This window comes from Pristiophorus japonicus, unplaced genomic scaffold, assembly GCF_044704955.1.
Source record: "Pristiophorus japonicus isolate sPriJap1 unplaced genomic scaffold, sPriJap1.hap1 HAP1_SCAFFOLD_160, whole genome shotgun sequence".
Classification (NCBI taxonomy): domain Eukaryota; kingdom Metazoa; phylum Chordata; class Chondrichthyes; family Pristiophoridae; genus Pristiophorus; species Pristiophorus japonicus.
In genome coordinates this window covers 774000-801130 of record NW_027251278.1, presented here as the reverse complement: position 1 = coordinate 801130, position 27131 = coordinate 774000, and the positions used below count along the sequence as shown (strand labels likewise).

Genomic DNA, 27131 nt, shown 5'->3' with positions numbered 1-27131 from the left:
GGAGGAACTGTAACAGCATGCAGGAGGTCAGAGTGTGAGGGATATGGGGAGAAGGTCAGAGTGCGAGGGTTATGGGGAGAAGGTCAGAGTGCGAGGGTTATGGGGAGAAGGTCAGAGTGCGAGGGATATGGGGAGAAGGTCAGAGTGTGAGGGTTATGGGGAGAAGGTCAGAGTGCGAGGGTTATGGGGAGAAGGTCAGAGTGCGAGGGTTATGGGGAGAAGGTCAGAGTGCGAGGGTTATGGGGAGAAGGTCAGAGTGCGAGGGATATGGGGAGAAGGTCAGAGTGGGAGGGATATGGGGAGGTCAGGGTGTGAGGGATATGGGGAGGTGGTCAGAGTGTGAGGGATATGGGGAGAAGGTCAGAGTGGGAGGGATATGGGGAGGTCAGAGTGTGAGGGATATGGGGAGAAGGTCAGAGTGGGAGGGATATGGGGAGAAGGTCAGAGTGGGAGGGATATGGGGAGAAGGTCAGAGTGGGAGGGATATGGGGAGGTGGTCAGAGTGTGAGGGTTATGGGGGGAAGGTCAGAGTGTGAGGGTTATGGGGAGGTCAGGGTGTGAGGAATATGGGGAGGTCAGAGTGTGAGGGTTATGGGGTGAAGGTCAGAGTGTGAGGGTTATGGGGAGAAGGTCAGAGTGCGAGGGTTATGGGGAGAAGGTCAGAGTGCGAGGGTTATGGGGAGAAGGTCAGAGTGCGAGGGATATGGGAAGGTCAGAGTGCGAGGGATATGGGGAGAAGGTCAGATTGTGAGGGATATGGGGAGGTCAGAGTGCGAGGGATATGGGGAGAAGGTCAGAGTGTGAGGGATATGGGGAGGTCAGAATGTGAGGGATATGGGGAGGTCAGAGTGTGAGGGATATGGGGAGGTCAGAGTGTGAGGGATATGGGGAGGTCAGAGTGTGAGGGATATGGGGAGGTCAGAGTGTGAGGGATATGGGGAGGTCAGAGTGTGAGGGATATGGGGAGGTCAGAGTGTGAGGGATATGGGGAGGTCAGAGTGTGAGGGATATGGGGAGGTCAGAGTGTGAGGGATATGGGGAGGTCAGAGTGTGAGGGATATGGGGAGGTCAGAGTGTGAGGGATATGGGGAGGTCAGAGTGTGAGGGATATGGGGAGGTCAGAGTGTGAGGGATATGGGGAGGTCAGAGTGTGAGGGATATGGGGAGGTCAGAGTGTGAGGGATATGGGGAGGTCAGAGTGTGAGGGATATGGGGAGGTCAGAGTGCGAGGGCTCTGGGGAGAAGGTCAGAGTGCGAGGGCTATGGGGAGAAGGTCAGAGTGTGAGGGATATGGGGAGGTCAGAGTGCGAGGGCTATGGGGAGAAGGTCAGAGTGTGAGGGATATGGGGAGGTCAGAGTGCGAAGGCTATGGGGAGAAGGTCAGAGTGTGAGGGATATGGGGAGGTCAGAGTGCGAGTGTTATGGGGAGGTCAGAGGGTGAGGGATATGGAGAGAAGGTCAGAGTGCGAGGGCTATGGGGAGAAGGTCAGAGTGCGAGGGCTATGGGGAGAAGGTCAGAGTGCGAGGGCTATGGGGAGAAGGTCAGAGTGCGAGGGCTATGGGGAGAAGGTCAGAGTGCGAGGGCTATGGAGAGAAGGTCAGAGTGCGAGGGCTATGGGGAGAAGGTCAGAGTGCGAGGGCTATGGGGAGAAGGTCAGAGTGCGAGGGCTATGGGGAGAAGGTCAGAGTGCGAGGGCTATGGGGAGAAGGTCAGAGTGCGAGGGCTATGGGGAGAAGGTCAGAGTGCGAGGGCTATGGGGAGAAGGTCAGAGTGTGAGGGATATGGGGAGAAGGTCAGGGTGCCAGGGCTATGGGGAGAAGGTCAGAGTGTGAGGGATATGGGGAGAAGATGGTCTGAGTGGTTTATCTGTTATACAGAGGCCGGTTTTTTGGGGGGTGCTGCACTTTGAGTTGTTAAATATGTTGTGAGATCAGATGCAAGAATAATGGGAAAGTGAGAAGTCAGGAACGGCGGCCGTGTGTCGAGCCCTGAAGGAACAGAGCAGGAGCAGGCCCCAGGGAGACTGGGAACGCTGATGGAGAGAGGTTGGGGAAGGACAGGGAGGTGACTCACCAGTTAAATCTGTGCCCTCGGGGAACATGAGCAGCTGCAGAGGTTGCTTGATGTCACACAGGTAATCCAACATGACACTAAGGTGCTCCTGGTCATCTTCCCACTTCCTTCGAACGAAGATAAATGCAGCGACCTGCATGGCCCAGCCTGGCGAGTAAACAGAGCAGAGTGAGGGGCGGAGAGGCTCGGAATGGTGGGTGTGGTTATAGGGTACATAGAAACATAGAAAATAGGTGCAGGAGTAGGCCATTCGGCCCTTCGAGCCTGCACCACCATTCAATAAGATCATGGCTGATCATTCCCTCAGTACCCCTTTCCTGCTTTCTCTCCATACCCCTTGATCCCTTTAGCTGTAAGGGCCATATCTAACTCCCTCTTGAATATATCCAATGAACTGGCATCAACAACTCTCTGCGGCAGGGAATTCCACAGGTTAACAACTCTCTTAGTGAAGAAGTTTCTCCTCATCTCAGTCCAAAATGGATTATCCCTTACCCTTAGACTGTGACCCCGGGTTCTGGACCTCCCCAACATCAGGAACATTCTTCCTGCATCTAACCTGTCCAGTCCCGTCAGAATTTTATATGTTTCTATGAGATCCCCTCTCATCCTTCTAAACTCCAGTGAATACAGGCCCAGTCGATCCAGTTTCTCCTCATATGTCAGTCCTGCCGTCCCAGGAATCAGTCTGTTGATCAGTCTAGAGTTACTGAGGACTGAGCACAGTGTGGGCTGGGGCGGGGGGAGGGGGTCAGTACCGAGGACCAGACACTGTCCTTTACTCTCAGACTCTCAGCTCCCAATCTGGCTCAGAATAAGGGCCTACAGTCTCTGGCCGCTGTCTTGACACATAATATTAGCCCAGGAACTCTCAATCCATTATAGAGGGAGCTTTACTCAGTATTTAACCCCCTGTACCTGCCCTGGGAGTGTTTGATGGGACAGTGTAGAGGGAGCTTTACTCTGTATCTAACCCCGTGCTGTACCTGCCCTGGGAGTGTTTGATGGGACAGTGTAGAGGGAGCTTTACTCTGTATCTAACCCCTGTACCTGTCCTGGGAGTGTTTGATGGGACAGTGTAGAGGGAGCTTTACTCTGTATCTAACCCCGTGCTGTACCTGCCCTGGGAGTGTTTGATGGGACAGTGTAGAGGGAGCTTTACTCTGTATCTAACTCATGCTGTACCTGCCCTGGGAGTGTTTGATGGGACAGTGTAGAGAGAGCTTTACTCTGTATCTAACCCCCTGTACCTGCCCTGGGAGTGTTTGATGGGACAGTGTAGAGGGAGCTTTACTCTGTATCTAACCCGTGCTGTACCTGCCCTGGGAGTGTTCGATGGGACAGTGTAGAGGGAGCTTTACTCTGTATCTAACCCCCTGTACCTGCCCTGGGAGTGTTTGATGGGACAGTGTAGAGGGAGCTTTACTCTGTATCTAACCCCTGCTGTACCTGCCCTGGGAGTGTTTGATGGGACAGTGTAGAGGGAGCTTTACTCTGTATCTAACCCCCTGTACCTGCCCTGGGAGTGTTTGATGGGACAGTGTAGAGGGAGCTTTACTCTGTATCTAACCCCTGCTGTACCTGCCCTGGGAGTGTTTGATGGGACAGTGTAGAGGGAGCTTTACTCTGTATCTAACCCCCTGTACCTGCCCTGGGAGTGTTTGATGGGACAGTGTAGAGGGAGCTTTACTCTGTATCTAACCCCCTGTACCTGCCCTGGGAGTGTTTGATGGGACAGTGTAGAGGGAGCTTTACTCTGTATCTAACCCCATGCTGTACCTGCCCTGGGAATGTTTGATGAGAGATGGTAAGCTTGCAATAGTTGACACTTTGCTCCAGCAAAGAGCCAGCCCAGACACAATGGGCCACGTGGCCTCCTCCGGTGCTTCACCCAATTACGGGGCTACGGATCAGTCAGCCTGGGCTCCCACGGGTGATCAGCAGGAATCGTCTCTTCCGAAACATGCAGACGCAGGCGGTGGGCAGGGGCAGGGGCACGGGCTCCCCATGGTGGAATACCCCGGGGACTCCCATCCCAGTCATGGAGAAAGGCCCCTTGGAGGAGTGTGACAGGCCCCTGTAGCCGGTGGGTGTGGGGCTGTTAGGCTGGAGGCCCCTGACTGAGGGGCCGAACGCACTCACTTTGATCGCACGTAGAGAGAGAGAGAGAGACACGTGGCCAATGGGCGCCCCACACAGCAGCTTGAGCAGCGAGGCCCGACTGCAGCGTGGTGCTGAGCAGCGAGGTACCCAGCACCCAGGCTCGCTCCGCCTGCCTGCACACTGACCGCACAGGGGCTGCAGGCAGAGACTGTGACGTCTGGGTTACTGGACTCCGCGCTCTCTCCTGCAGCGGTTTCTCAGCTATTCTCGATTTCAAATGTCATTTGCTGGAAACCCTCTGGCTGCTTGCTCGCCTCGCAAAAGGTTGCAGCTCCTGTGACAGGAAACGCTCACTTTGCTGCTGGCTCTGGTTACGACCTTTGGCCTCGGTATTTTATCTTAAAAACCCACAAGACAGGAGGAACGTGTTTGCACACAAGCTCTTCAACTTCTGTACCACTCCTCCGCCTTTTATTGCTGTGTGTTTAACAACAACGTTATATTTATATAGCGCCTTTAACGTAATAAAGCATCCCAAGTCGCTTCACGGCTGTGTTATCAAAAGGAGGAATTATCACCGAGCCATATAAGGAGATATTGGGGCAGATGACCAAAAGTTTGGTCAAAGAGGTAGATTATAAGGAGCGTCTTGAAGGAGGAGAGAGAAGTGGAGAGGTTTCGGGAGGGAATTCCAGAGCCTGGGACCCAGGCAGCTGAAAGCACCACCGCCAATGGTGGAGCAATGGAAATCACAGATGTTCAAAAGTCCAGAATAGTTGGAGCGCAGAGGTCCAGGGGCATTATAGGGCTGGAGGTTACAGAGATAGGGAGGTGTAGGGGCTGGAGGTTACAGAGATAGGGAGGTGTAGGGGCTGGAGGTTACAGAGATAGGGAGGTGTAGGGGCTGGAGGTTACAGAGATAGGGAGGTGTAGGGGCTGGAGGTTACAGAGATAGGGAGGGGCGAGGGCCATGGAGGGATTTGAAAACAAGGATGAGAATTTTAAAATCGAGGCATTGCTTAACTGGGAGCCAATGTAGGTCAGCGAGCACAGGGGGTGATGGGTGAGTGGACTTGGTGTGAGTTAGGACACGGGGCAGTGAGCACAGAGGGTGATGGGTGAGTGGGACTTGGTGTGAGTTAGGACACGGGGCAGTGAGCACAGAGGGTGATGGGTGAGTGGGACTTGGTGTGAGTTAGGACACGGGGCAGAGAGCACAGGGGGTGATGGGTGAGTGGGACTCGGTGTGAGTTAGGACACGGGGCAGTGAGCACAGAGGGTGATGGGTGAGTGGGACTCGGTGTGAGTTAGGACACGGGGCAGTGAGCACAGGGGGTGATGGGTGAGTGGGACTGGGTGTGAGTTAGGACACGGGGCAGTGAGCACAGGGGGTAATGGGTGAGTGGGACTGGGTGTGAGTTAGGACACGGGGCAGTGAGCACAGGGGGTGATGGGTGAGTGGGACTGGGTGCGAGTTAGGACACGGGGCAGTGAGCACAGGGGGTGATGGGTGAGTGGGACTTGGTGTGAGTTAGGACACGGGGTCAGTGAGCACAGGGGGTGATGGGTGAGTGGGACTGGGTGTGAGTTAGGACACGGGGTCAGTGAGCACAGGGGGTGATGGGTGAGCGGGACTCGGTGCGAGTTAGGACACGGGGCAGTGAGCACAGGGGGTGATGGGTGAGTGGGACTGGGTGCGAGTTAGGACACGGGGCAGTGAGCACAGGGGGTGATGGGTGAGTGGGACTTGGTGTGAGTTAGGACACGGGGTCAGTGAGCACAGGGGGTGATGGGTGAGTGGGACTGGGTGTGAGTAAGGACACGGGGTCAGTGAGCACAGGGGGTGATGGGTGAGCGGGACTCGGTGCGAGTTAGGACACGGGGCAGTGAGCACAGGGGGTGATGGGTGAGTGGGACTCGGTGCGAGTTAGGACACGGGGCAGTGAGCACAGGGGGTGATGGGTGAGTGGGACTGGGTGCGAGTTAGGACACGGGGCAGTGAGCACAGGGGGTGATGGGTGAGTGGGACTGGGTGCGAGTTAGGACACGGGGCAGTGAGCACAGGGGATGATGGGTGAGTGGGACTGGGTGTGAGTTAGGACACGGGGTCAGTGAGCACAGGGGGTGATGGGAGAGTGGGACTGGGTGTGAGTTAGGACACGGGGCAGTGAGCACAGGGGGTGATGAGTGAGTGGGACTCGGTGTGAGTTAGGACACAGGGCAGTGAGCACAGGGGGTGATGGGTGAGTGGGACTGGGTGCGAGTTAGGACACGGATCAATGAGCACAGGGGGTGATGGGTGAGTGGGACTCGGTGTGAGTTAGGACACGGGGCAGTGAGCACAGGGGGTGATGAGTGAGTGGGACTGCGTGTGAGTTAGGACACGGGACAGTGAGCACAGGGGGTGATGGGTGAGCGGGACTCGGTGCGAATTAGGACACGGAGCAGTGAGCACAGGGGGTGATGGGGAGCGGGGCTCGGTGCGAGTTAGGACACGGGTCAGTGAGCACAGGGGGTGATGGGTGAGTGGGACTTGGTGTGAGTTAGGACACGGGGTCAGTGAGCACAGGGGGTGATGGGTGAGTGGGACTGGGTGTGAGTAAGGACACGGGGTCAGTGAGCACAGGGGGTGATGGGTGAGTGGGACTCGGTGTGAGTTAGGACACGGGGCAGTGAGCACAGAGGGTGATGGGTGAGTGGGACTCGGTGTGAGTTAGGACACGGGGCAGTGAGCACAGGGGGTGATGGGTGAGTGGGACTGGGTGTGAGTTAGGACACGGGGCAGTGAGCACAGGGGGTGATGGGTGAGTGGGACTGGGTGTGAGTTAGGACACGGGGCAGTGAGCACAGGGGGTGATGGGTGAGTGGGACTGGGTGCGAGTTAGGACACGGGGCAGTGAGCACAGGGGGTGATGGGTGAGTGGGACTTGGTGTGAGTTAGGACACGGGGTCAGTGAGCACAGGGGGTGATGGGTGAGTGGGACTGGGTGTGAGTTAGGACACGGGGTCAGTGAGCACAGGGGGTGATGGGCGAGCGGGACTCGGTGCGAGTTAGGACACGGGGCAGTGAGCACAGGGGGTGATGGGTGAGTGGGACTGGGTGCGAGTTAGGACACGGGGCAGTGAGCACAGGGGGTGATGGGTGAGTGGGACTTGGTGTGAGTTAGGACACGGGGTCAGTGAGCACAGGGGGTGATGGGTGAGTGGGACTGGGTGTGAGTAAGGACACGGGGTCAGTGAGCACAGGGGGTGATGGGTGAGCGGGACTCGGTGCGAGTTAGGACACGGGGCAGTGAGCACAGGGGGTGATGGGTGAGTGGGACTCGGTGCGAGTTAGGACACGGGGCAGTGAGCACAGGGGGTGATGGGTGAGTGGGACTGGGTGCGAGTTAGGACACGGGGCAGTGAGCACAGGGGGTGATGGGTGAGTGGGACTGGGTGCGAGTTAGGACACGGGGCAGTGAGCACAGGGGATGATGGGTGAGTGGGACTGGGTGTGAGTTAGGACACGGGGTCAGTGAGCACAGGGGGTGATGGGAGAGTGGGACTGGGTGTGAGTTAGGACACGGGGCAGTGAGCACAGGGGGTGATGAGTGAGTGGGACTCGGTGTGAGTTAGGACACAGGGCAGTGAGCACAGGGGGTGATGGGTGAGTGGGACTGGGTGCGAGTTAGGACACGGATCAATGAGCACAGGGGGTGATGGGTGAGTGGGACTCGGTGTGAGTTAGGACACGGGGCAGTGAGCACAGGGGGTGATGAGTGAGTGGGACTGCGTGTGAGTTAGGACACGGGACAGTGAGCACAGGGGGTGATGGGTGAGCGGGACTCGGTGCGAATTAGGACACGGAGCAGTGAGCACAGGGGGTGATGGGGAGCGGGGCTCGGTGCGAGTTAGGACACGGGTCAGTGAGCACAGGGGGTGATGGGTGAGTGGGACTTGGTGCGAGTTAGGACACGGGGCAGTGAGCACAGGGGGTGATGGGTGAGCGGGACTTGGTGCGAGTTAGGACACGGGGCAGTGAGCACAGGGGGTGATGGGTGAGCGGGACTTGGTGCGAGTTAGGACACGGGGCAGTGAGCACAGGGGGTGATGAGTGAGTGGGACTGCGTGTGAGTTAGGACACGGGGCAGTGAGCACAGGGGGTGATGGGTGAGTGGGACTGGGTGCGAGTTAGGACACGGGGGCAGTGAGCACAGAGGGTGATGGGTGAGTGGGACTCGGTGCGAGTTAGGACACGGGGCAGTGAGCACAGGGGGTGATGAGTGAGTGGGACTGCGTGTGAGTTAGGACACGGGGTCAGTGAGCACAGGGGGTGATGAGTGAGTGGGACTGGGTGTGAGTTAGGACACGGGGCAGTGAGCACAGGGGGTGATGGGTGAGTGGGACTCGGTGTGAGTTAGGACACGGGACAGTGAGCACAGGGGGTGATGGGTGAGTGGGACTCGGTGCGAGTTAGGACACGGGGGCAGTGAGCACAGGGGGTGATGGGTGAGTGGGACTGGGTGTGAGTTAGGACACGGGACAGTGAGCACAGGGGGTGATGGGTGAGCGGGACTCGGTGTGAGTTAGGACACGGGGGCAGTGAGCACAGGGGGTGATGGGTGAGTGGGACTGGGTGTGAGTTAGGACACTGGTCAATGAGCACAGGGGGTGATGGGTGAGCGGGACTCGGTGCGAGTTAGGACACTGGTCAATGAGCACAGGGGGTGATGGGTGAGCGGGACTTGGTGCGAGTTAGGACACGGGGCAGCCGAGTTTTGGATCCCCTCAAGTTTATGGAGGGTAGAACGGATGAGGCAAGAAGCTCATTTCATGATTATATATGACACCAAGGTTCCAAACAGACTTGGTCAGCCTTAGAGAGTTGCCTTCTGTAGTCTGGTACTCCCTCCCTAAACACTCAGTCGTGGCTCAGTGGGCAGCACACTCGCCTCAGAGTCAGAAGGTTGTGGGTTCAAATCTCACTCCAGGATCTTTAGCATATAAATCTAGGCTGACATTCCAGTGCAGTACTGAGGGAGCGGCGCACTGTCGGAGGGGCAGTACTGAGGGAGCGGCGCACTGTCGGAGGGGCAGTACTGAGGGAGTGCCGCACTGTCGGAGGGGCAGTACTGAGGGAGTGCCGTACTGTCGGAGGGGCAGTACTGAGGGAGCGCTGCACTGTCGGAGGGGCAGTACTGAGGGAGTGCCGCACTGTCGGAGGGACAGTACTGAGGGAGTGCCGCACTGTCGGAGGGACAGTACTGAGGGAGTGCCGTACTGTCGGAGGGGCAGTACTGAGGGAGCGCCGCACTGTCGGAGGGGCAGTACTGAGGGAGTGCCGCACTGTCGGAGGGGCAGTACTGAGGGAGTGCCGTACTGTCGGAGGGGCGGTACTGAGGGAGTGCCGCACTGTCGGAGGGGCAGTACTGAGGGAGTGCCGCACTGTCGGAGGGGCAGTACTGAGGGAGTGCCGCACTGTCGGAGGGGCAGTACTGAGGGAGTGCCGCACTGTCGGAGTGGCGTAAAAGATTCCCATGGCCCTCTTTCGGAGAAGAGCAGGGACATTATTCCTGGGGCCCTGGCCAATATTTATCGGATGTGATTATTTGTACTGCAAAAATAACCTCTATGATTGGTCCCCTTAGAGGATAAGCCACACCCTGAAGTTTCACAGCAATGTGTAACTGGAACCGCCCATCCCAAGGTCTCGCCAACTTTGCAAATTGTAACTCGATCCACTTTGACTTATTGAAGTGACAGAGGACCGAGCTCCCCAGAAGACAGCAAAGGCCAGCCAAAGGGCCTTACCCCAGTCCCTGTACATGCCTCCCCCAGTCGAAGTGCCTTACCCCAGTCCCTATACATCGCTCCCCCAGCCAGTGCCTTACCCCTGTCCCTGTACATCGCTCCCCCAGTCGAAGTGCCTTACCCCAGTCCCTGTACATCGCTCCCCCAGTCGAAGTGCCTTACCCCAGTCCCTATACATCGCTCCCCCAGCCAGTGCCTTACCCCTGTCCCTGTACATCGCTCCCCCAGTCGAAGTGCCTTACCCCTGTCCCTGTACATCGCTCCCCCAGTCGAAGTGCCTTACCCCAGTCCCTGTACATCGCTCCCCCAGTCGAAGTGCCTTACCCCAGTCCCTGTACATGCCTCCCCAGTCGAAGTGCCTTACCCCAGTCCCTGTACATGCCTCCCCAAGTCGAAGTGCCTTACCCCAGTTCCTGTACATCCCTCCCCCTCCACCATAGATGGGGCATTGTGTCCGGATTGTTAACAGGTTTTTTCAGGGTATGAAGTGAATAGTGACAGTGTGGTGACTTCTCGATCTCATCCACTCCAACGGTGTCCCTTGTAGGGGGTTGGAAGAATGTGATCCATCTTCCCAGAGTTCCCTCTCTCCCCTCCGATCCCCCTCCACCTCACCCCAAGTCTCTCTCTCTCTCTCTCTCTCTCTCTCTCCCCACACTCTCACTCACTCACTCTCTCTCTTTCCCTCCCTCTCTCTCGCTCCGTCGCTCTCGCCAGGGGAGGGGGGGGGGGAGAAGAGGCCAAGTGCTGGGGCCGGAGCGGGCGGAGAGAGTCAGGGTCTCAGGGCTCAGGGCCAGCTTCTTGGCACCACATGGAGAGAATGATTCCGTTCGGGAAGGGGGGGGGGGGGGCGGAGCTTGATGGGGGCGGGGCTTGACAGACACATGTCAAAACAAGTGCAGTACAAATAGTTACACTGATCCCTCAAACAGAACAAAAACAGATTATCTGGTCACTATCACATTGCTGTGTGTGGGAGCTTGCTGTGCGCAAGTTGGCTGCTGCGTTTCACACGTGACAACAATGGCCACATTCCAAAACTGCTTCATTGGCTGTAAATCGCTTTGGGACGTCCGGTGGTCGTGAAAGGCGCTATATAAATGGAAGTCTTTCTTTCTTTCTTTAAACCTCTCCTCCGCTCTCGCCTCCTTTAAGACGCTCCTTCAAACCTACCTCTTTGGTCAAGCGTTTGGCCAGCTGCCTGAATTTCCCCTTGTGTGGCTCAGCATCAAATGTTCCTGTTATAACAGCGCTGTGAAGCGCCGTGGGACATTTTACTACGTTAAAGGCGCTATATGAATACAAGTTGAATGGGGGCCAACACCAGAGAGAGAGAACCGTGAACAATACCCGCTGACGTGGGAGCCAGCAGGGAAAGCTGGGTACTCAGCAATTTAGTAGGAATAGGCGCAGGAGGTCGGTCCCATTGACGAGATGAGCTTTGAAAGGCCATGGTGGGGGGCTGTGCGGGGAGGGGGAGATAGAGATTGGAGAGAAGTTAGAGCAATTTGCACATTTCGGGTCAGGACAGGGGGAACGCAGGGGAAGGTGCAGGGGGGGGGGGGGGGTGGGGCAGTGAAGCAGAAGCTGAAGGAGGGGGAGGCCGGGGGAGGGGGTGTTTGAGAAGACGGTTCGTGCTGGTGGTATTTTGGCCGTCCTGGATGACCTTAAAATAGTGGGCAGTTTTAGTGACGGAGAGCAGGACACGATAATGATTTATATGATCTGCCAAACCTGGTCAGGGATGATTAGACCAGTTGTCGGCCAAAGATGTTCAGTCTGCGTCCCTTGGACTTAAGGGACTGGAGATGAGGGGTTATACAAGGAGGAACAACTAGGGTGAGAGAGTGTAATGTTTTTAGTGGGAACAAGGGCATCAAAGATAGTGGAGAGTGAGTGACTTAGTGAGTCAGTGATTTAGTGATTCAACGCTCTACTTGGAACGCCTTCGCGGCAAACGAGCCAAAGGTGGGCAACAGAAACGTTACAGGGACCACCCCCAAAGCCTCCCTGATAAAGTGCAACATCCCCACCGACACCTGGGAGTCCCTGGCCCAAAGACCAGTCCCGCCCTAAGTGGAGGAAGTGCATCCGGGAGGGCGCTGAGCACCTCGAGTCTCGTCGCCGAGAGCATGCAGAAACCAAGCGCAGGCAGCGGAAGGAGCGTGCGGCAAACCTGTCCCACCCTCCCCTTCCCTCAACCACTGTCTGTCCCACCTGTGACAGGGACTGTGGCTCTCGTATTGGACTAGTCAGCCACAGAAGGACTCATGTTAAGGTGGAAGCGAGTCTTCCTCGATTCCGAGGAACTGCCTATGATAGATAATGGATGATTTAGTGAGTCAGTGATTTAGTGAGTCAGTGATTTAATGATTTAGTGAGTCAGTGATTTAGTGAGTCAGTGATTTAGTGAGTCAGTGATTTAGTGAGTCAGTGATTTAGTGAGTCAGTGATTTAGTGAGTCAGTGATTTAGTGAGTCAGTGATTTAGTGAGTCAGTGATTTAGTGAGTCAGTGAGTCAGTGATTTAGTGAGTCAGTGATTTAGTGAGTCAGTGATTTAGTGAGTCAGTGATTTAGTGAGTCAGTGATTTAGTGAGTCAGTGATTTAATGATTTAGTGAGTCAGTGATTTAGTGAGTCAGTGATTTAGTGAGTCAGTGATTTAGTGAGTCAGTGAGTCAGTGATTTAATGATTTAGTGAGTCAGTGATTTAGTGAGTCAGTGATTTAGTGAGTCAGTGATTTAGTGATTTAGTGAGTCAGTGATTTAGTGAGTCAGTGATTTAGTGAGTCAGTGATTTAGTGAGTCAGTGATTTAGTGAGTCAGTGATTTAATGATTTAGTGAGTCAGTGATTTAGTGAGTCAGTGATTTAGTGAGTCAGTGATTTAGTGAGTCAGTGATTTAGTGAGTCAGTGATTTAGTGAGTCAGTGATTTAGTGAGTCAGTGATTTAGTGAGTCAGTGATTTAGTGAGTCAGTGATTTAGTGAGTCAGTGATTTAGTGAGTCAGTGATTTAGTGAGTCAGTGATTTAATGATTTAGTGAGTCAGTAGCTGCAGAGATGTCATGGAGAATAGTAGGCCAAAGACTAGGTAGTTGGGAGGGTAGGTACAGGGGTTAGATACAGAGTAAAGCTCCCTCTACACTGTCCCATCAAACACTCCCAGGGCAGGTACAGCACGGGTTAGATACAGAGTAAAGCTCCCTCTACACTGTCCCATCAAACACTCCCACGGCAGGTACAGGGGGTTAGATACAGAGTAAAGCTCCCTCTACACTGTCCCATCAAACACTCCCAGGGCAGGTACAGGAGGTTAGATACAGAGTAAAGCTCCCTCTACACTGTCCCATCAAACACTCCCAGGGCAGGTACAGGACGGGGTTAGATACAGAGTAAAGCTCCCTCTACACTGTCCCATCAAACACTCCCAGGGTAGATACAGGGGGTTAGATACAGAGTAAAGCTCCCTCTACACTGTCCCATCAAACACTCCCAGAGTAGGTACAGGGGGTTAGATACAGAGTAAAGCTCCCTCTGCACTGTCCCATCAAACACTCCCAGAGTAGGTACAGGGGGTTAGATACAGAGTAAAGCTCCCTCTGCACTGTCCCATCAAACACTCCCAGGGCAGGTACAGGCGGCTAGATACAGAGTAAAGCTCCCTCTACACTGTCCCATCAAACACTCCCAGGGCAGGTACAGGGGGTTAGATACAGAGTAAAGCTCCCTCTGCACTGTCCCATCAAACACTCCCAGGGCAGGTACAGGCGGCTAGATACAGAGTAAAGCTCTCTCGACACTGTCCCATCAAACACTCCCAGGGCAGGTACAGGGGGTTAGATACAGAGTAAAGCTCCCTCTACACTGTCCCATCAAACACTCCCAGGGCAGGTACAGGCGGTTAGATACAGAGTAAAGCTCTCTCGACACTGTCCCATCAAACACTCCCAGGGCAGGTACAGGGGGTTAGATACAGAGTAAAGCTCCCTCTACACTGTCCCATCAAACACTCCCAGGGCAGGTACAGCACGGGTTAGATACAGAGTAAAGTTCCCTCTACACTGTCCCATCAAACACTCCCAGGGCAGGTACAGGGGGTTAGATACAGAGTAAAGCTCCCTCTACACTGCCCCAGCAAACAATACATCCCTCTCCTCACTCCAACAATGAAAACTGTATCAATCCCAATCCCTGCAGCCTGTCCCACTGCACATTGTAACGAACACACGTGACTGGGTCAGAGGCACTAACCAAAACCCGGAAGGGATTTGAGGGTTGACTTGAGGCAAATTTTTTCCATTCTGAGGTAGCTATATCGGAGCAAGCAGCTCCAGAGGTACATCCAGTCCAGGCGTGTCCGATGGTTCATGATGATCACACTTCGCTCTCCAGGGACGAAGCCATCGCCAGTGATCACGACTTGCACCCCGAGTCCCATCTCCATCAGGGCCTGTGCACAGAACGAGAAAAGCATTCAACTCAAACAGCAGTGTACTGCCCATCACACAACACAGGCAAGGGACCCAGCCCTTCACACAACACAGTGAGTGGACCCAGCCCTTCACACAACACAGTGAGTGGACCCAGCCCTTCACACAACACAGCGAGTGGACCCAGCCCATCACACAACACAGCGAGTGGACCCAGCCCTTCACACAACACAGTGAGTGGACCCAGCCCTTCACACAACACAGTGAGTGGACCCAGCCCTTCACACAACACAGCGAGTGGAGCCAGCCCATCACACAACACAGTGAGTGGACCCAGCCCTTCACACAACACAGTGAGTGGACCCAGCCCATCACACAACACAGTGAGTGGACCCAGCCCTTCACACAACACAGCGAGTGGAGCCAGCCCTTCACACAACACACTGAGTGGAGCCAGCCCTTCACACAACACAGTGAGTGGACCCAGCCCTTCACAACACAGTGAGTGGACCCAGCCCTTCACACAACACAGCGAGTGGAGCCAGCCCTTCACACAACACAGCGAGTGGAGCCAGCCCTTCACACAACACAGCGAGTGGACACAGCCCTTCACACAACACAGTGAGTGGACCCAGCCCTTCACACAACACAGCGAGTGGAGCCAGCCCTTCACACAACACAGCGAGTGGACACAGCCCTTCACACAACACAGTGAGTGGACCCAGCCCTTCACAACACAGTGAGTGGACCCAGCCCTTCACACAACACAGCGAGTGGAGCCAGCCCTTCACACAACACAGCGAGTGGACACAGCCCTTCACACAACACAGTGAGTGGACCCAGCCCTTCACAACACAGTGAGTGGACCCAGCCCTTCACACAACACAGCGAGTGGAGCCAGCCCTTCACACAACACAGCGAGTGGACACAGCCCTTCACACAACACAGTGAGTGGACCCAGCCCTTCACACAACACAGTGAGTGGACCCAGCCCTTCACACAACACAGTGAGTGGACCCAGCCCTTCACACAACACAGTGAGTGGACCCAGCCCTTCACACAACACAGCGAGTGGAGCCAGCCCTTCACACAACACAGCGAGTGGACCCAGCCCTTCACACAACACAGTGAGTGGACCCAGCCCATCACACAACACAGCGAGTGGACCCAGCCCTTCACACAACACAGTGAGTGGACCCAGCCCTTCACACAACACAGCGAGTGGACCCAGCCCTTCACACAACACAGTGAGTGGACCCAGCCCTTCACACAACACAGGCAAGGGGCCCAGCCCTTCACACAACACAGCGAGTGGACCCAGCCCTTCACACAACACAGTGAGTGGACCCAGTCCTTCACACAACACAGTGAGTGGACCCAGCCCTTCACACAACACAGGCAAGGGACCCAGCCCTTCACACAACACAGCGAGTGGACCCAGCCCTTCACACAACACAGCGAGTGGACCCAGCCCTTCACACAACACAGTGAGTGGACCCAGCCCTTCACACAACACAGCGAGTGGACCCAGCCCATCACACAACACACTGAGTGGACCCAGACCTTCACACAACACACTGAGTGGACCCAGACCTTCACACAACACAGTGAGTGGACCCAGCCCTTCACACAACACACTGAGTGGACCCAGCCCTTCACACAACACAGTGAGTGGACCCAGCCCTTCACACAACACAGTGAGTGGACCCAGCCCTTCACACAACACAGTGAGTGGACCCAGCCCATCACACAACATAGTGAGTGGACCCAGCCCATCACACAACACAGCGAGTGGACCCAGCCCTTCACACAACACTGAGTGGACCCAGCCCTTCACACAACACAGTGAGTGGACCCAGCCCTTCACACAACACAGTGAGTGGACCCAGCCCTTCACACAACACAGTGAGTGGACCCAGCCCTTCACACAACACAGTGAGTGGACCCAGCCCTTCACACAACACAGTGAGTGGACCCAGCCCTTCACACAACACAGTGAGTGGACCCAGCCCTTCACACAACACAGTGAGTGGACCCAGCCCTTCACACAACACAGGCAAGGGACCCAGCCCTTCACACAACACAGCGAGTGGACCCAGCCCTTCACACAACACAGTGAGTGGACCCAGCCCATCACACAACACAGTGAGTGGACCCAGCCCTTCACACAACACAGGCAAGGGACCCAGCCCTTCACACAACACAGTGAGTGGACCCAGGCCTTCACACAACACAGCGACTGGACCCAGCCCATCACACAACACACTGAGTGGACCCAGCCCTTCACACAACACAGTGAGTGGACCCAGCCCTTCACACAACACAGTGAGTGGACCCAGCCCTTCACACAACACACTGAGTGGACCCAGCCCTTCACACAACACACTGAGTGGACCCAGCCCTTCACACAACACACTGAGTGGACCCAGCCCTTCACACAACACACTGAGTGGACCCAGCCCTTCACACAACACACTGAGTGGACCCAGCCCTTCACACAACACACTGAGTGGACCCAGCCCTTCACACAACACAGTGAGTGGACCCAGCCCTTCACACAACACACAACACAGGCAAGGGACCCAGCCCTTCACACAACACAGCGAGTGGACCCAGCCCTTCACACAACACAGTGAGTGGACCCAGCCCATCACACAACACAGTGAGTGGACCCAGCCCTTCACACAACACAGGCAAGGGACCCAGCCCTTCACACAACACAGTGAGTGGACCCAGCCCTTCACACAACACAGCGACTGGACCCAGCCCATCACACAACACACTGAGTGGACCCAGCCCTTCACACAACACAGTGAGTGGACCCAGACCTTCACACAACACACTGAGTGGACCCAGCCCTTCACACAACACAGTGAGTGGGCCCAGCCCTTCACACAACACAGTGAGTGGGCCCAGCCCTTCACACAACACAGCGAGTGGACCCAGCCCTTCACACAACACAGCGAGTGGACCCAGCCCTTCACACAACACAGGCAAGGGACCCAGCCCTTCACACAACACAGTGAGTGGACCCAGCCCTTCACACAACACAGTGAGTGGACCCAGCCCTTCACACAACACAGGCAAGGGACCCAGCCCTTCACACAACACAGCGAGTGGACCCAGCCCTTCACACAACACAGTGAGTGGACCCAGCCCATCACACAACACAGAGAGTGGACCCAGCCCTTCACACAACACAGGCAAGGGACCCAGCCCTTCACACAACACAGTGAGTGGACCCAGCCCTTCACACAACACAGCGAGTGGACCCAGCCCATCACACAACACACTGAGTGGACCCAGCCCTTCACACAAAACAGTGAGTGGACCCAGCCCTTCACACAACACAGGCAAGGGACCCAGCCCATCACACAACACAGGCAAGGGACCCAGCCCATCACACAACACAGGCAAGGGACCCAGCCCTTCACACAACACAGCGAGTGGACCCAGCCCTTCACACAACACAGTGAGTGGACCCAGCCCTTCACACAACACAGGCAAGGGACCCAGCCCTTCACACAACACAGCGAGTGGACCCAGCCCTTCACACAACACAGCGAGTGGACCCAGCCCTTCACACAACACACTGAGTGGACCCAGCCCATCACACAACACACTGAGTGGACCCAGCCCTTCACACAACACAGTGAGTGGACCCAGCCCTTCACACAACACAGTGAGTGGACCCAGCCCTTCACACAACACAGTGAGTGGACCCAGCCCTTCACACAACACAGTGAGTGGACCCAGCCCTTCACACAACACAGTGAGTGGACCCAGCCCTTCACACAACACAGGCAAGCGACCCAGCCCTTCACACAACACAGGCAAGGGACCCAGCCCTTCACACAACACAGGCAAGGGACCCAGCCCTTCACACAACACAGCGAGTGGACCCAGCCCTTCACACAACACAGCGAGTGGACCCAGCCCTTCACACAACACAGTGAATGGACCCAGCCCTTCACACAACACAGAGAGTGGACCCAGCCCTTCACACAACACAGCGAGTGGACCTAGCCCATCACACAACACAGGAGATTGAGGGAGGGGCCACACCGCTGGAGAGTGGGGGAGGGGTGATGGGGTAGGGATAGATATCGATGGTGAATAGAGGGAACAATTTTCGCCTTGACCCCTCCCCCACTCTCCAGCGGTGTGGCCCCTCCCCCACTCTCCAGCGATGTGACCCCTCCCCCAGTCTCCAGCGATGTGGCCCCTCCCCCACTCTCCAGCGATGTGACCCCTCCCCCAGTCTCCAGCGATGTGGCCCCTCCCCCAGTCTCCAGCGGTGTGACCCCTCCCCCACTCTCCAGCGATGTGGCCCCTCCCCCAGTCTCCAGCGGTGTGACCCCTCGCCCAGTCTCCAGCGGTGTGGCCCCTCCCCCAGTCTCCAGCAATGTGGCCCCTCCCCCACTCTCCAGCGGTGTGGCCCCTCCCCCACTCTCCAGCGGTGTGACCCCTCCCCCACTCTCCCTGCCAGCGTCCCTCCGTGGGGAAGGAGCGGCCTCAGTGAATGCCCCGGACAGGTGTGATGGGCCGAGTGGCCTCATTCTATGCTGTCAGGCTGTACGACTGTACACTGGGAGGGGTATCAGCGTGGCTCTCCCACAGACACTCACTTACCACAGGGTAGGTGAGCCACACTGCCACGACGCGGTCCGTGATATAGCGATACCAGGCTGTGGAGAGGAGCATCACAGGCAGGAACGGAGCCAGCATGAAGATACTGCCAAACAAACTGCTGAAGAACAGCAGCAGCAGGACGATGGTCCCCTTCAGTGACAACATACTGCGCAGAGGAAGAGCAAAAGAGACAACAACAATAACATCAGGGCTGACAGAAGAACATAAATAGGAGCAGGAGTCGGCCATACGGCCCCTTGAGCCTGCTCCGCCATTCAATACGATCATGGCTGATCCGATCATTGACTCAGCTCCACTTCCCTGCCCGCTCCCCATAACCCCTTAATCCTTTATCGGTTAAGAAACTGTCTATCTCTGTCTTAAATGTATTCAATGTCCCAGCTTCCACAGCTCTCTGAGGCAGCGAATTCCACAGATTTACAACCATCTCAGAGAAGAAATTCCTCCTCATCTCAGTTTTAAATGGGCAGCCCCTTATTCTAAGATCATGCTCTCTAGTTCTAGTCTCCCCCATCAGTGGAAACATCCTCTCTGCATCCACCTTGTCAAGCTCCCTCATAATCTTCTACGTTTCGATAAGATCACCTCTCATTCTTCTGAATTCCAATGAGTAGAGGCCCAACCTCCTCAACCTTTCCTCATGTCAACCCCCTCATCCCCGGAATCAACCGAGTGAACCTTCTCTGAACTGCCTCCAAAGCAAGTATATCCTTTCGTAAATATGGAAACCAAAACTGCACGCAGTACTCCAGGTGTGTCCTCACCAATACCCTGTACAACTGTAGCAAGACTTCTCTGCTTTTATACTCCATCCCCTTTGCAATAAAGGCCAAGATACCATTGACCTTCCTGATCACTTGCTGTACCTGCATACTATCCTTTTGTGTTTCATGCACAAGTACCCCCAGGTCCCACTGTACTGCGGCACTTTGCAATCTTTCTCCATTTAAATAATAACTTGCTCTTTCATTTTTTTCTGCCAAAGTGCATGACCTCACACTTTCCAACATTATACTCCATCTGCCAAATTTTTGCCCAGACACTTAGCCTGTCTATGTCCTTTTCCAGGTTTTTTGTATCCTCACACATTGCTTTCCCTCCCATCTTTGTATCATCAGCAAATTTGGCTACGTTACACTCGGTCCCTTCTTCCAAGTCGTTAATATAGATTGTAAATAGTTGGGGTCCCAGCACTGATCCCTGCGGCACCCCACTAGTTATTGATTGCCAACCTGAAAATTAACCATTTATCTCGTCTCTCTGTTTTCTGTTAGTTAGCCAATCCTCTATCCATGGTAATATATTACCCCCGACCCCGTGAACTTTTATCTTGTGCAGTAACCTTTTATGTCATCATCACAGGCAGTCCCTCGAAGTGAGGATGACTTGCTCCCACGCAGAAAAGGGATGAGCTCACAGGTGTTTCAATGAAGGATCCCAAACTACATCCTGAAGGGTGGAAGATACCTGTGGGTGGATTTTTTTAACGTGGGGTGACCGTTGCACACCAGCCACCACACGGGCTTGACAGAGCGAGGTCTTGGTCCAGTGGCAAGGGTTAACCAGGATGACTGGAGACCAGCTCTGCTGCACGGACCGAGTGCGCTCACATATCGCACAGTGTGGGCTGGGCCCGTGCTGCCATCCTTTTAAGTGGCACCTTGTCAAATGCATTCTGGAAGTCCAAATACAACACATCCACTGGTTCCCCTTTATCCACCCTGTTCATTACAGCCTCAAAGAATTCCAGCAAATTTGTCAAACATGACTTCCCCTTCATAAATCCATGCTGACTCTGCCTGACTGCATTCTACTTTTCCAAATGTCCTGCTATTGCTTCTTTAATAACGGACTCCAGCATTTTCCCAACCACAGATGTTAGGCTAACTGGTCTATAGTTTCCTGCTTTTTGTCTGCCTCCTTTTTTAAATAGTGGTGTTACATTTCCAGTTTTACAATCTGCTGGGACCACCCCAGAATCCAGGGAATTTTGGTAAATTACAACCAATGCATCCACTATTCCTGCCGCTACTTCTCTTAAGACCCTAGGATGCAAGCCATCAGGTCCAGGGGATTTATCTGCCTTTAGTCCCATTATCTTACTGAGTACCACCTCCTTAGTGATTGTGATTGTGTTAAGTTCCTCCTCCCCCTATAGCCCCTTGACTATCCACTGTTGAGATATTGTTCGTGTCCTCTATCGTAAAGACTGATCCAAAATATTTGTTCAGAGTTTCTGCCATCCCCATGTTCCCCGTTACTAATTCCCCGGTCTCATCCTAAGGGACCAACATTTACTTTAGCCACTCTTTTCCTTTTATATACCAATAGAAACTCTTCCTATCTGTTTTTATATTTCGTGCCAGTTTAATTTCATCGTCTGTCTTCCCTTTCTTAATCATTTCTTTAGTGATACAGTACTAGGCTACAATACCTCCAGTCCCTGTGGGACTGTACACCAGTGAGAGTCAGTGTGTGTGGGACCCGTACCCCAGTGAGAGTCAGTGTGTGTGGGACTGTACCCCAGTGAGAGTCGGTGTGTGTGGGACTGTACCCCAGTGAGAGTCAGTGTGTGTGGGACTGTACCCCAGTGAGTCAGTGTGTGTGGGACTGTACCCCAGTGAGAGTCAGTGTGTGTGGGACTGTACCCCAGTGAGAGTCAGTGTGTGTGGAACCCGTACCCCAGTGAGAGTCAGTGTGTGTGGGACTGTACCCCAGTGTGTGTGGGACCCATACCCCAGTGAGAGTCTGTGTGTGTGGGACTGTAACCCAGCGAGAGTCAGTGTGTGTGGGACCCGTACCCCAGTGAGAGTCAGTGTGTGTGGGACTGTACCCCAGTGAGAGTCAGTGTGTGTGGGACTGTACCCCAGTGAGAGTCAGTGTGTGTGGGACTGTACACCAGTGAGAGTCAGTGTGTGTGGGACTGCACCCCAGTGAGAGTCAGTGTGTGTGGGACTGCACTCCAGTGAGAGTCAGTGTGTGTGGGACTGTACCCCAGTGAGAGTCAGTGTGTGTGGGACTGTACCCCAGTGAGAGTCAGTGTGTGTGGGACTGTACCCCAGTGAGAGTCAGTGTGTGTGGGACCCGTACCCCAGTGAGAGTCAGTGTGTGTGGGACTGTACCCCAGTGAGAGTCGGTGTGTGTGGGACTGTACCCCAGTGAGAGTCAGTGTGTGTGGGACTGTACCCCAGTGAGAGTCAGTGTGTGTGGGACTGTACCCCAGTGAGAGTCAGTGTGTGTGGGACCCGTACCCCAGTGAGAGTCAGTTTGTGTGGGACTGCACCCCAGTGAGAGTCAGTGTGTGTGTGTGTGACTGTACCCCAGTGAGAGTCAGTGTGTGTGGGACTGTACCCCAGTGAGTCAGTGTGTGTGGGACTGTACCCCAGTGAGAGTCAGTGTGTGTGGGACTGTACCCCAGTGAGAGTCAGTGTGTGTGGGACCCGTACCCCAGTGAGAGTCAGTGTGAGTGGGACTGTACCCCAGTGTGTGTGGGACCCATACCCCAGTGAGAGTCTGTGTGTGTGGGACTGTAACCCAGCGAGAGTCAGTGTGTGTGGGACCCGTACCCCAGTGAGAGTCAGTGTGTGTGGGACTGTACCCCAGTGAGAGTCAGTGTGTGTGGGACTGTACCCCAGTGAGAGTCAGTGTGTGTGGGACTGTACCCCAGTGAGAGTCAGTGTGTGGGGGACTGTACCCCAGTGAGAGTCAGTGTGTGGGGGACTGTACCCCAGTGAGAGTCAGTATGTGTGGGACTGTACCCCAGTGAGAGTCAGTGTGTGTGGGACTGTACCCCAGTGAGAGTCAGTGTGTGTGGGACTGTACCCCAGTGAGAGTCAGTGTGTGTGGGACTGTACCCCAGTGAGAGTCGGTGTGTGTGGGACTGTACCCCAGTGAGAGTCAGTGTGTGTGGGACTGTACCCCAGTGAGAGTCAGTGTGTGTGGGACTGTACCCCAGTGAGAGTCAGTGTGTGTGGGACCCGTACCCCAGTGAGAGTCAGTTTGTGTGGGACTGCACCCCAGTGAGAGTCAGTGTGTGTGTGTGGGACTGTACCCCAGTGAGAGTCAGTGTGTGTGGGACTGTACCCCAGTGAGAGAGTCAGTGTGTGTGGGACTGTACCCCAGTGAGTCAGTGTGTGTGGGACTGTACCCCAGTGAGAGTCAGTGTGTGTGGGACCCGTACCCCAGTGAGAGTCAGTGTGTGTGGGACTGTACCCCAGTGTGTGTGGGACCCATATCCCAGTGAGAGTCTGTGTGTGTGGGACTGTAACCCAGCGAGAGTCAGTGTGTGTGGGACCCGTACCCCAGTGAGAGTCAGTGTGTGTGGGACTTACCCCAGTGAGAGTCAGTGTGTGTGGGACTGTACCCCAGTGAGAGTCAGTGTGTGTGGGACTGTACCCCAGTGAGATTCAGTGTGTGTGGGACTGTACCCCAGTGAGAGTCAGTGTGTGGGGGACTGTACCCCAGTGAGAGTCAGTGTGTGGGGGACTGTACCCCAGTGAGAGTCAGTGTGTGTGGGACTGTACCCCAGTGAGAGTCAGTGTGTGTGGGACTGTACCCCAGTGAGAGTCAGTGTGTGTGCAACTGTACCCCAGTGAGAGTCAGTGTGTGTGTGACTGTACCCCAGTGAGAGTCAGTGTGTGTGTGACTGTACCCCAGTGAGAGTCAGTGTGTGTGTGACTGTACCCCAGTGAGAGTCAGTGTGTGTGGGACTGTACCCCAGTGAGAGTCAGTGTGTGTGGGACCCTACCCCAGTGGGAGTCAGTGTGTGTGGGACTGTACCCCAGTGAGAGTCAGTGTGTGTGGGACTGTACCCCAGTGAGAGTCAGTGTGTGTGGGACTGTACCCCAGTGAGAGTCAGTGTGTGTGGGACTGTACCCCAGTGAGAGTCAGTGTGTGTGGGACTGTACCCCAGTGAGAGTCGGTGTGTGTGGAACTGTACCCCAGTGAGAGTCAGTTTGTGTGTGACTGTACCCCAGTGAGAGTCAGTGTGTGTGTGACTGTACCCCAGTGAGAGTCAGTGTGTGTGGGACTCTACCCCAGTGAGAGTCAGTGTGTGTGGGTCTGTACCCCAGTGAGAGTCAGTGTGTGTGGGACTGTACCCCAGTGAGAGTCAGTGTGTGTGGAACTGTACCTCAGTGAGAGTCAGTGTGTGTGGGACTGTACCCCAGTGAGAGTCAGTGTGTGTGGGACTCTACCCCAGTGAGAGTCAGTGTGTGTGGGACTGTACCCCAGTGAGAGTCAGTGTATGTGGGACTGTACCCTTCCCTTCGCGCCCCAGGCTCCATGGAGGCGGAGAGTCATGTGTTTACAAGGCTGTGATTACCATCAGTAATGGTTGTTTGCTGTTGTGGGGTTCAGTGAGCAGAGAGGCGTGTGCCTGTGTTGGCAGTGAGTTTTCGCTGGGCTCCCTCCCATATACCAGCACAGAACAGAGAGCAGCAGCCAGCCTTGTCCTCCATTACATCAGTCATTGAAGGTTGGCATGCAGGTGCAGCAGGCGGTTAAGAAAGCAAATGGCATGTTGGCCTTCATAGCGAGGGGATTTGAGTACAGGGGCAGGGAGGTGTTGCTACAGTTGTACAGGGCCTTGGTGAGGCCACACCTGGAGTATTGTGTACAGTTTTGGTCTCCTAACCTGAGGAAGGACATTCTTGCTATTGAGGGAGTGCAGCGAAGGTTCACCAGACTGATTCCCGGGATGGCAGGATTGACCTATGAAGAAAGACTGGATCAACTGGGCTTGTATTCACTGGAGTTCAGAAGAATGAGAGGGGACCTCATAGAAACATATAAAATTCTGACGGGGTTAGATGCAGGAAGAATGTTCCCAATGTTGGGGAAGTCCAGAACCAGAGGTCACAGTCTAAGGATAAGGGGTAAGCCATTTAGGACCGAGATGCGGAGGAACTTCTTCACCCAGAGAGTGGTGAACCTGTGGAATTCTCTACCACAGAAAGTTGTTGAGGCCAATTCACTAAATATATTCAAAAAGGAGTTAGATGAGGTCCTTACTACTAGGGGGGATCAAGGGGTATGGCGAGAAAGCAGGAATGGGGTACTGAAGTTGAATGTTCAGCCATGAACTCATTGAATGGCGGTGCAGGCTAGAAGGGCCGAATGGCCTACTCCTGCACCTATTTTCTATGTTTCTATGTTTCTATTAACCTTTCAACTTGCTCACTTTGGGTCGCCCTGGGCTATTGGCACGGCTCCCTGCTCGTTGGTGCTCGAGTGCTGGCCCCTACTCCCTCCTGAGTCCGCAGCTTGGCCCTGCCCTTTAATGGCGCTATGCGCCCCTCCACGTAGCGTTGGGTAGTCCCCCGAGAGTTAGTGCCGTGCAAGATCATACTCCTCCCTATTTACCCTTCCCGCTCGGACACGGGTCCCAGACCAGTTCAGCTGGAGCGTGTCCCATCGGTACAGCTCCTTCCTGTCCCACAATTGGTGCCAGTGTCCCATGAAAACGAACCCCTCTTTCTCTCTGCATCTATGCCAATTTGCACGTGGCTCAGGCAATAATCCAGGAGCTTCAGCACATAACTCGAGGCTGACACTCCAGTGCAGTGCTGAGGGAGTGCCGCAATGTCGGAGGTGCCGTCTTTCGGATGAGACCTTAAACCGAGGCCCCATCTGCTCTCTCAGGTGGATGTCAAAGATCCCATGGTGCTTTTACGAAGAAGAGCAGGGGAGTTCGCCCCGGGGTCCTGCGGCCAATATTTATTCCTCAATCAACATCACTAAAGCAGATTATCTGGTCACTATCACATTGCTGTTTGTGGGAGCTTGCTGTGGGCAGATTGACTGCCGCGTTTTCCTCATTACGTCAGTGACTACTCCTCAAAAAGTACTTCATTGGCTGTAAAGTGCTTTGGGATGTCTGGTAGTCGTGAAAGGCGCTATAGGAATGTAAGCATTTCTTTCTTTCTCTCTCCCTGTCTCTCGCTCACTATCTCTTTCTTTCTCAGTCTCTCTATCCCTCCCTCGCTCTCCCTTCCTGTCTCTCTCGGTCTCTCTCTCCCGCCGTGTCTGTGTGTCTGTGTGTGTGTGTGTGTGTGTGTCTCTGTCTCTCTCTCTCAGTCTGTCTGTCTCTCCTTCATAAGAACATAAGATATAGGAGGAGTCGGCCATTTGGCCCCTCGAGCCTGCTCCGCCATTCAATAAGATCATGGACTCAGCTCCATTTCCCCGCCCGTTCCTCATATCCCTTTACTCCCTTATCGCTCAAAAATCTGTCTATCTCCACCTTTAATAAATTCAATTCTCTCTCTGTCTCTCCCTCTCTCGATCTCGATCTCTCTCCCCCTCCCTCTGTTGCACTCGCTCCCTCCCTCTCAGTCCCTCGCTCCCTCTATCTTCCCCTCCCTCTCTGCCCCTCTGGTTTTCGAGGTGTGCTGCAGAAACACAGAGCGAGCTCAGGAGCCGAGGCAGTGTTCACCTGGTAACCCAGTGTCAGCTGATGAGAGAGAGCCAGCATGGATTTATAAAGTGTCGGTCATTCTGGACAAACCTGATTGTATTCTTTGAACAGGTGATTGAAGTAGTGGACAGGGGAATGTCTGTGGGTGTTATTTGTATGGACTTCTAGCCAGCATTTGATAAAGTCCCTTTTAATGTCACTAAAACAGATTATCTGGTCATTATCACATTGCTTTCTGTGGGAGCTTGCTGTGCGCAAATTAGCTGCCGCGTTTCCCATATTACAACAGTGACTACACTCCAAACAGTACTTCATTGGCTGTGAAGCGCTTTGGGATGTCCTGAGGCCGTGAAAGGCGCTACAGAAAGGCAAGACTTTCTTTTCTCATACGAGACTGTTAACGAAGGTTGAAGCCCATGGAATCGAGGGCAAATTATTGACCTGGTTAGGAAATTAGTTGAGTGGCAGGAGACCGGCAGTGGGGATAATGGGCGGTCATCTCATTGGCAGGTGGTGACAGTGGTGTCCCGCAGGGGTCTGTGTCGGGGCCTCAACTATTCACAGTATTTATTAACGACTTAGGAGAGAGATGGCATAGAAAGTCATATATCTAAGTCTGCCAATGACACAAGGATAATCGGCATTGTAGATGAAAGCATG

At 54.7% G+C, this 27131-nt stretch overlaps 1 protein-coding gene across 2 annotated transcripts in view; it reads right to left on the bottom strand.

The window, feature by feature from the left end:
- lclat1 (lysocardiolipin acyltransferase 1) overlaps positions 1 to 27131 on the bottom strand; it is a 65540-nt gene that overhangs the window by 15535 nt on the left and 22874 nt on the right. Inside the window, exons 2-4 of one of the 2 annotated variants that reach the window (XM_070870683.1) lie at positions 19034 to 19199; positions 14223 to 14421; positions 2075 to 2221 (exon numbers count right to left, since the gene is read on the bottom strand). In XM_070870683.1, coding sequence (XP_070726784.1) covers positions 2075 to 2221; positions 14223 to 14421; positions 19034 to 19198 — 511 coding nt within the window. In that variant the 5' untranslated portion in view covers position 19199. The remainder of the gene's footprint in view (positions 1 to 2074; positions 2222 to 14222; positions 14422 to 19033; positions 19200 to 27131) is intronic. The other variant, XM_070870684.1, reaches the window with a different exon arrangement.